The 8,334-nt window shown below is 37.8% G+C and overlaps 1 protein-coding gene across 1 annotated transcript; it reads right to left on the bottom strand.

The window, feature by feature from the left end:
• Positions 1-34: 34 nt before the first annotated feature.
• On the bottom strand, positions 35-5,290 carry LOC118419860. The gene is made up of 4 exons (XM_035826517.1): positions 5,094-5,290; positions 2,716-2,889; positions 1,342-1,525; positions 35-662 (listed from the first exon to the last, which is right to left on the bottom strand). Exons 1-3 carry the CDS (start codon positions 5,242-5,244, stop codon positions 1,437-1,439), a joined length of 414 nt encoding a protein of 137 aa, XP_035682410.1. The 5' UTR covers positions 5,245-5,290; the 3' UTR covers positions 35-662; positions 1,342-1,436.
• Between the last annotated feature and the right edge of the window lie 3,044 nt (positions 5,291-8,334).

Below are 8,334 nucleotides of genomic sequence, written 5' to 3'. Positions count from 1 at the left end.
CTGGTCCATTCAATAAAAGCCTTGACCTTCACACTATCAGCAGAAGTTTTATTTAGCTAGTTGATTGGTTCCCATCGTTACATTCCTCCGGAGAACACTAAAGGTTACAACACGGAAAACTTTACAACAAATCAGCGCTGTAAAACTAGATTGGATACCACTGAGATAAAACGCTGCATCAACGGTTTAGCGGTCAACGGTGTGATTCTATTTCGCGTCTCTGTTTCTTTTACTGCTGAACGACAAGCAACTGCTTTAAGTTGTAGATAGACAGACATACCTCGTTGCATGTAACCTTGCTGTGACAGAGAGATCTGAGTCATCTGACCGAAAGTTCAACGAATGCAATTAATATCAGAAAAAATGAATGTTTTATGCTTATTTGTCTTGTGTTTCGACTCAAACTTTTGTGTGAAATTATGTGAAATTATGTCAAACGTTAGACAAATGGGATTTAGGTCGTAGTAAGGTTGCAGCACGATCGTCGTCAGGTGGAAAGGGGGTCGCATGCTCTTGTATTTCAGTCGGATCTCCTACAGCAGCAGTAGTTTGGACCACAATGGTCTGGTCGCCAGGAACACCCCTCGTCCTGTAGATAGTGGTAAGTGCTCAAGCCACGGTCCGTCTTATCCACATAGAAGGCATCAAAGCATTGAATGTCTCTGTAACATAACGGGTAGACCTTTAAGTTGTAGGGTATCTGACAGGGAGGCAAAAGTAAAAGGTTCCCGCGAAGTATTTTTGAAAGAACGAATCATGAGAATAAAGAAATATTGGTCATGCTAATATTTTGGAGTCATACTATGACTATGAAGTCAATAAACCACATTGCCCGGTAAATATTTTCAAATACACATGCAGCTTAGGATAAAGTTACAATTACAATATTGACCGTCTCTGACAGATCATGCTTAGTTGCATGTACCCGTAAATTTAGTGTTGGAGTAGAATTGTGAACACGTAAGCCAGTATAGTAGGAGTAGTTATCTTTGATATATCACATGGCTTGAACAGGAACACAATGAAAAAGGCAAAAACTGTTGCGAGGCAAGTATCTTGAAGTCATCATCACACAATATGACGTCATTATGACGTCGTTTAGCTAATATGGGCGGCCATCTTGAATTTTGAGCATTGATGACATCATCATCATCATATCTTGTCACTCCAACACTTTATCCATCAAATGAGCATAAATCATAGATATTGAATCGAGAAAGTTACATTGAATGTCAAAAAATGTAAGTGATGAGAGAAAACAACTGTGTTGTTTTTTTCAAGAAGCTTGGAATTTTTTTGAAAATTGGAATATTAGATTTGTTAATAATTTGCCTAACTCACCCTCCCCCAACTTCACTTAGCAGACTTTGTCCCACAGAGGCACAGGCCTGGTCACACGTCATCCCGTCACCATGGTGACAGTCTCTAGGCACCGCCTACACCCAGTGAGGTGTTCTAGCAAGGGCAGAACAGGACGCCTGCGCAACCTCGTCCATGTAGTTGTAGAAAGCCGTGCCAGGATTGGCTGCAAAACAGGTACTTTGAATGCAGAAACTTTCCCGGTGGTTTAATGTTCGTAATTTTCGCGGCGGCCGATTCACCGCGAATTTAAAACCACCGCGAACATTTTTCAATGCAGACTACAGTGCATGGTGCTACCGCTACATTAAAACCACCGCGAAAAGTCCATTTTCCCGCTAACGCGACATTAAATCTCCGCGAACTTAAATGCATTTACAGTATTATAATCCGTCGATGAAGGTTAAACATCATACGCTAGATAGCAATTGCTCAAGCAACTGGATATGATACTGTTTCCAAAATCATACCCAGTTGCATCATACGCCAGATAGCAATTACTCATGCAACTGGATATGATACCGTTTCCAAAATCATATCTAATTGCTTGAGTAATTTCGATCTATTTGAGGTATTGTAATCAACTAGAGTGTTCGTTTGTCTTGGTATGTGTACACATTGGGCACCCTGCCAGGACGTAAGGCGGGAATGACATAATGATATACATGTATGCTGTGAATCGGATATCTGGTTTGGCTCTGTTCCAATGTTGTAGACATTTTGGAATAATGTCTCGTGACAGCACATACACGTCTTGGCGTTAGGGATAGCCATTAAGAGTTTTGTCAAATGGCGCCATATTGTAGCTGACGTATTTGGCTTGTTTGTCAAGAATTGAGATAAATGTGTATGTTCTTTTTTTTTAATTCTATGAATGTAATTTATGTTTTCGGTGCCTCTGTTCTAAATCGGCATGGCGAAAATGTCCCCCAATGTCAAATTTCTTTAAGTGCAGGAAATGCAGTTCAGGAGTTGATAAAACTAGTTTTGAGCTTATGTGGACATAATTTTGTGCCGCATTAAAATACGTTTGTCATATCCATTCGTTTGTCTGTATTTGCTGTCTTCACCTTTTTTTGTTCATTTTTTATTTACTTATGTCGTAAAAATATATTATGCATTAGTTATTCCGAAGTTGCTGTGATTTTTATTGACAGGCATATGCGTTACTGTTAATTTTGTCTTGTGATGCTACTTTTCAAAAATCTTATTCAATGTTTATGCACATGTATGTCTGGTGTTACCCCCCATGGCACATTGAAAAAGGCCAAGATAAGGGGATATGTCTTGACACGTACACCTGGTAATAAAAAAATAAAATAATCAAACAAATAAACAGAACAAGATTCTACTCACCAATGAAATTCTCTGTTCCATTGACACGATCCGTCAGGTCCTCGAGTCGGAGTCTGAGAGTCTCAACTGTCTTCTCCAGCTCAGATATGACCCGGGTTTGGTTCGAGATTCTTTCGTGCAACTTCGCCACCTCTTCGTCACACTTGTAGCAACTGTCGGCTGCTTCCAAATAGTCTGCAATAATTACACTGTTTGTGACTGAATATTATATGCATATTGATATTTTGATGTGCTTGGACAAAACGTATAAAAAACGCAGTTTTTTTTTTAAATATATACTAACATCTCTTCATACATGCAACGCAGAGCTATAGAGAAGTTGCTTCTACGAGCTTAGCTTAGTTTTGTACTTTTGTCAAACATAATGTATGTTTATTTTGTATATTATTGAATATTTTCGAAAATTTCATGTATAATTAATTATGCTTGTTTATTATGTTTGTTATGTCATACGATTGACATTAGTAGTAGTACATCTGAGGCATACATTAACATAAAAGGTCTTTCGTTGTTTATAACTGCTTTGAGATCTATGCATTCGTCATTCAGTAAATTCATTTCTATGGTTATCAGATGAGCTCATATTTTTAGACAAATTTGGCTAATCAAGTATCAAAGGTCCGATAAGCGTACATATTTAGACAAATTTGGCTAATCAGGAATTGTGATTGGGCACTATCATTCATGAAAAAAAGCCCCGATTTTAGATACGTTACATGTTAACACCACGAAGTAAGCGACGAGGTATAGCTATTCAATCACTTATAGAGTATATATAGTAGTTTATTTATTGTTGGATGAATAAATTCTTAATGATTGATGAATAGATTCTTTTTGAAACTCTTAATCGTATAAATGTTCAGTCACCCATATAGCGGAGTTGGTAGATTCCAATGACCCTTTTTTTACGTCATTTCTGTTCGAGTCACGGAATGCTCAGACAAAGACAAGACAAAAGACCAAAGACATTTTATGATCGAGGAATCGGTAAGTCACACTTCCCATTTGCCGCATGGTGCATGATTACAGAAACACTGCACATCCCCCGTAAAATTTGAACCACATTTGAATGGTATTTGTTTTTGTAGGATTATTGTCTATGTTACGCGGGGAGGGGGCATCTCAAGGAACGATTTGTAGTCGCAGAACACAGTATTCATCCGCCACCGGTACCACAGAGACCAATTAGATAGTTAAAAATAGTGCGACCGAAATCTTGAACCATATGAAAACGCATGAACTTTATTGTGTATTCGGAGTGTTCAATGAATCCTATTTCCTATGGGAACGAATATAATAGTGCGACTCTTTTTACCATACTTGATGTATTTGGAGTATTCACTGTTGATGTCATGATTGAATCATACATCTACAGAGCAGTCCGAATGGAATATCATAAAGGTAAACATTCATGTGACGTTAGACTGTTCTATACATCTAAACCTGTCACTGTTATAAACACTGTTAAAATATTATCATCATCAACACAAAAACATATCGTCAACAACAACAACAGCGATATCAACCTCCTGACACCGCCAACATGCCAATACTAGCAGAATTAGTAAAGCTTGAAATTTTCTAATAATAAAGTATGATACTAATGATGACACGTTCACATTAACAGGACAATGAAACCCTAACACATAATGACACCAACATTCTAAAGATAATAACACGTTCACGGGTCCGAGTACGCATGTGCTGTAGGTAATATGTAGAATGCACATGCCCACTAGGAACGGTGAAGTTGCTTATAATCAAGACTGAATGAATGAAAGAATTAGTTTGTTTCTCTGTTGCTTTAGTTGAAGACAATGCACTTCTTTAAGTGCGTTGTCAAGTTACGTACCAGTTGTGTGGTGTGCGAATCAGTGAATGGATTGATTGCTCTTGAATGTTGTCGTTTTTAGGTATAAAAAGAATACCTCTCACCCTTCAACTTTACTAAGCATATGGCAAAGTTTTTAGGCATTCGGACAAGTCTTTCGGGTCCGAACCTGATAGCCTTATGGTTTATGTTTGGGTTCGTCAGCTTGCAGCCCGCATTCGAATCTTGGGAGTCATGAAACCCTACTACTCACCTCTTGTGTTTCAGAGGTTCCAATGCTAGCCCTGTTAGTATTGGAGATTCGGGAACAAACCTTTTTTTTTAAATCCAACAGATAAGATAGTAGTGAAGAATACCACGAAATAAACAAGTCTAACGGGTCCAGAAATTAGCATAGTGGTTAGTTAGTACGTTTGGTTTGTGAGCTGGCGACCCGGATTCGGCGCAGGTTCGAATCCAGGGAGCCCGGAGACTTGCCTCTCGTATTAATTGTTATTGTAAACTTATAATTACGCTTGTGAGGAAGTGTTTTAAAGATATGTCTTACCGGATGTTCCGTCTTGTGTAAAGTACTGCGGGAAGTCTGCAGTGATGGAGCTCACCAGTCTCTCCAAGGCGGTGACCCTGTACTCTATATCCTCTTGTTGCGCCACAGCAAAGCTAGCCAAGGCCAGTAGAAACACTGCACAGTACCCCATTGCTGCGGGATTCGGACTATACAAGCTTGTAGTTTGGGCGTACGGTTGGTATATTGCTTGCCCAACGTTAGAACCAGATTATATATAGGTTGTGTCGTAGTATTTACTGATTATGATGATATGGCAACATATTTGTGGAACCTTCCGTGACATAAGGCCACACCAAATTTATTTATTGCTTCTCGGATTTTTCAGAAAAAAAATTGGATCGACAGGTCGAAAAAGAAGAAAGATAAATTTTTGCAAAAGGTTGAAGATATACGCTTTAAATAACGAAAAAGAAACACAACCTGATGAATCAATCACTTTCTTTGATTTGTTACTAATGTTCTGAATAAAAGGCATTGTTATAGACTGAAATTATGTGTATTTGGCTATTAATGGTAACATTTACAGGTTTGTGATAGCTGTATAGTGAAACCTGTATTTTTTTTATCGGCACTCAATTGCTTTTTTTGTTTTTGTTTGTGAAAATGATTTAAAAAAATGGACAGGCGAATCCAAGAAGCAACAAATGAAATTGGTGTGGCCTAAGGTAAATAGCGTTCAGGCTTCCGTTCTACTATTTGTGCATTGCAAATATAGTGGCAGGCCGAGACGACGCAGGTACGTTGCCTTAGGCCATATTGATTTGATAATATGAATGACATCGAGTGCGCATCAATTTTCACACTTTTTTTACCTCCCCCAAGTGTTCAACTATACATGAATTGAACGAATAGGCTGAAAAATAAGCCGTTAATTGGAAAAAAAATGTCGGAAAACGGACACTAATACCGTAAATTTGGAAATTACCAGTGATGTCGGAAAACGGACACTAATACCGTAAATTTGGAAATTACCGCTAAATCCTTTGTTAAAAAATGTGGAATAACAAAAATGTAGAAGTTTTTAAGCATTTGTTGAACCTTAGTGACCAGTTAGATTTGATAATGAAGACAACTTTTTTCGAAACTTCAAACTGGCTCGCATCACTTTTGGGGTTCCCAGAGGATGCCATCCAAACAATCAAATCTATATGGACTTATCTTCTTCCGTGTAGGGCACCCCCCCCCCCCCTCCAACCCCCGCCAAACCTTAACGTTTTACGTTAGAAAGCTGAGTGATTGTGTGTATACCGTTTATAGAGTTTCCATTCACCTGGTTTGGTAAAGCTAGATTTTACAATTGATTCATGGATTTATATGAAATTGAATTTTATACTAAATGCGTGGTTTTATATATCAATATTCCTTATTTGAACATATCCAATGTCTGAAAGTCATATAAGGATATTTCAACACAGTTATTAGGACTATATGACGTTAGACTTAAAATCAAGTATGTAGCCTTTTTATTTCATGATAATTTTATTGTAGGATTACAATAGAAATTAAGTTTGAAAAATAAACATAAGTTAGAATAAAAAATATTAATAAGTCAACCGTCCATGTTGCCAAAGTTGCTATTTGCGTTGCGTTATCAGTGCGTTACTATATGCTAGTTTAAATAACACGTTCGCGCGTTCCCACGCGTTATGTATTACACCACAACATAGTTTAAGAATGTGTCAGCTTCTATCAGATACATGACATATCTTTTAATGGGTATGCTGGCTACAATATCCGCGTAGTAACAAAAATAGAACTGGGCTCCCAACTTTAACGACGCCATAATATGCCGCAGTATTTATCTATTACCAATGACCGTGCACTTATGGTACGATTGTTTATGTGGGTGTTCTTTTAAAGTTATGACGTAGTTATATGACCTTGTTGTTTCCGCTCTATCAATTTTTGGAATATTGCGTGTAATATTAACAGCTTGCTGTGCAGAATCTTGGTGATAATTCCCAGCCCATTTGTAACTTGCCCTTTGCTTGCAAACAGATAGATGACGCTGTTACACAAGTAAAAGGAATGATTTTGTTGTTTCTGCCTTCTGATTGTAACTTTCAGTGCACATCTTTTTTTTCTACAACAGCATTTTAGATACACAACATTCATAGACATGTATGTTTCAAGGATATATATTAATTCATCTATGAGTCTAAATGGATACTTTAGGGTTAGGCTTTGGGGCTATGGCTTTTTTATAAGAAAAAAAAGACATCAAAACAAGTTAGCCATGGTTCAATGTCTTTTTTTTGCGTTGTAGCTTAAACGAAAACCTTGTGTCTTAAAGCATAATTTGTGCATATATGAGAGCCTAAACAATTATTTGCGTATTTTGCTTGATACAGCAGAAAAAAATCATAGGCACTTACACTGAGCTTTAAATAAATCACTGCATGCTGTGTGGTTTTACTATTCCACACAAAAATCTCTGCCCATGTAATGGGTTGGTATACGACCACGGTCACCGCGTAGTGGGTAGTAAAGATAATCCCCGCGAAGTAAATAAGGTGAACTAATGGAGCATTCTCAAAGCCCGGTCATTTCATTTGGGTGTTCCCCTGCTTGCGTAGATTCAGTTGTGGGGTTATGTTTTAACGCTACTCAAGTTATATTCTGAAAGATATGAAGCGAACCCTTTCAAATGTACACAAAACAACAGAGAATTCAGGGGAGTGAAAGAACTCATTTACATCAGTGCCCACTAACCTTCCCTCAACTGAGACGGGGGCCGATACCGACTGCCAAGCACCTTTGACCCTTTGCTGACGTCATACTTCCGGTCTGTATGTGTGACTTAGTCTTTGGTCATTTTAACTGGATAAGGATCAGCGGACTGGTTGAAAGCTTGTTGGTAAGCGATTTATTTTGTGTTCGGACATAGAGTTTAAAATTGAGAATCATATACAACAGACAACACAACACCACAGAGAACTATATGCCATTAAAAGATATAAGATTTTATACAAATTTATCATTATCAGGGCATCATGAATGGAAACAGTACCCTCCATTCAATCTTAAAAAATATATATATATAGATATCACGATAAAATCATATTTGGGATCTCTACCGGAAGAATTGACAATTCTTTACGCAGAGATCTAGATCACAGTCTCTGTAGACAAAGATCGATACACGATCAGGATATCAGCTATTACAAATATACACTGTCAGGTAGAGATCCGGACCGGGGTCCGTAAATCAAAAGATTCT

This window comes from Branchiostoma floridae, chromosome 7 (genome assembly GCF_000003815.2).
Source record: "Branchiostoma floridae strain S238N-H82 chromosome 7, Bfl_VNyyK, whole genome shotgun sequence".
NCBI lineage: Eukaryota > Metazoa > Chordata > Leptocardii > Amphioxiformes > Branchiostomatidae > Branchiostoma > Branchiostoma floridae.
Note: the sequence above shows the minus strand (reverse complement) of the source record. Positions and strands in the feature narration are given on the sequence as shown.

What these genes read in the sequence shown, in the direction of transcription:
- LOC118419860 (XM_035826517.1), bottom strand. Translation starts at nt 5,244, where the DNA reads ATGGGGTACTGTGCAGTGTTTCTACTGGCCTTGGCTAGCTTTGCTGTG. An exon ending in TACACAAGACGGAACATCCG is followed by an intron (nt 2,890 to 5,093) that starts GTAAGACATATC and finishes TAATTATTGCAG; the next exon opens with ACTATTTGGAAGCAGCCGAC. An exon ending in TGGAACAGAGAATTTCATTG is followed by an intron (nt 1,526 to 2,715) that starts GTGAGTAGAATC and finishes CCTGTTTTGCAG; the next exon opens with CCAATCCTGGCACGGCTTTC.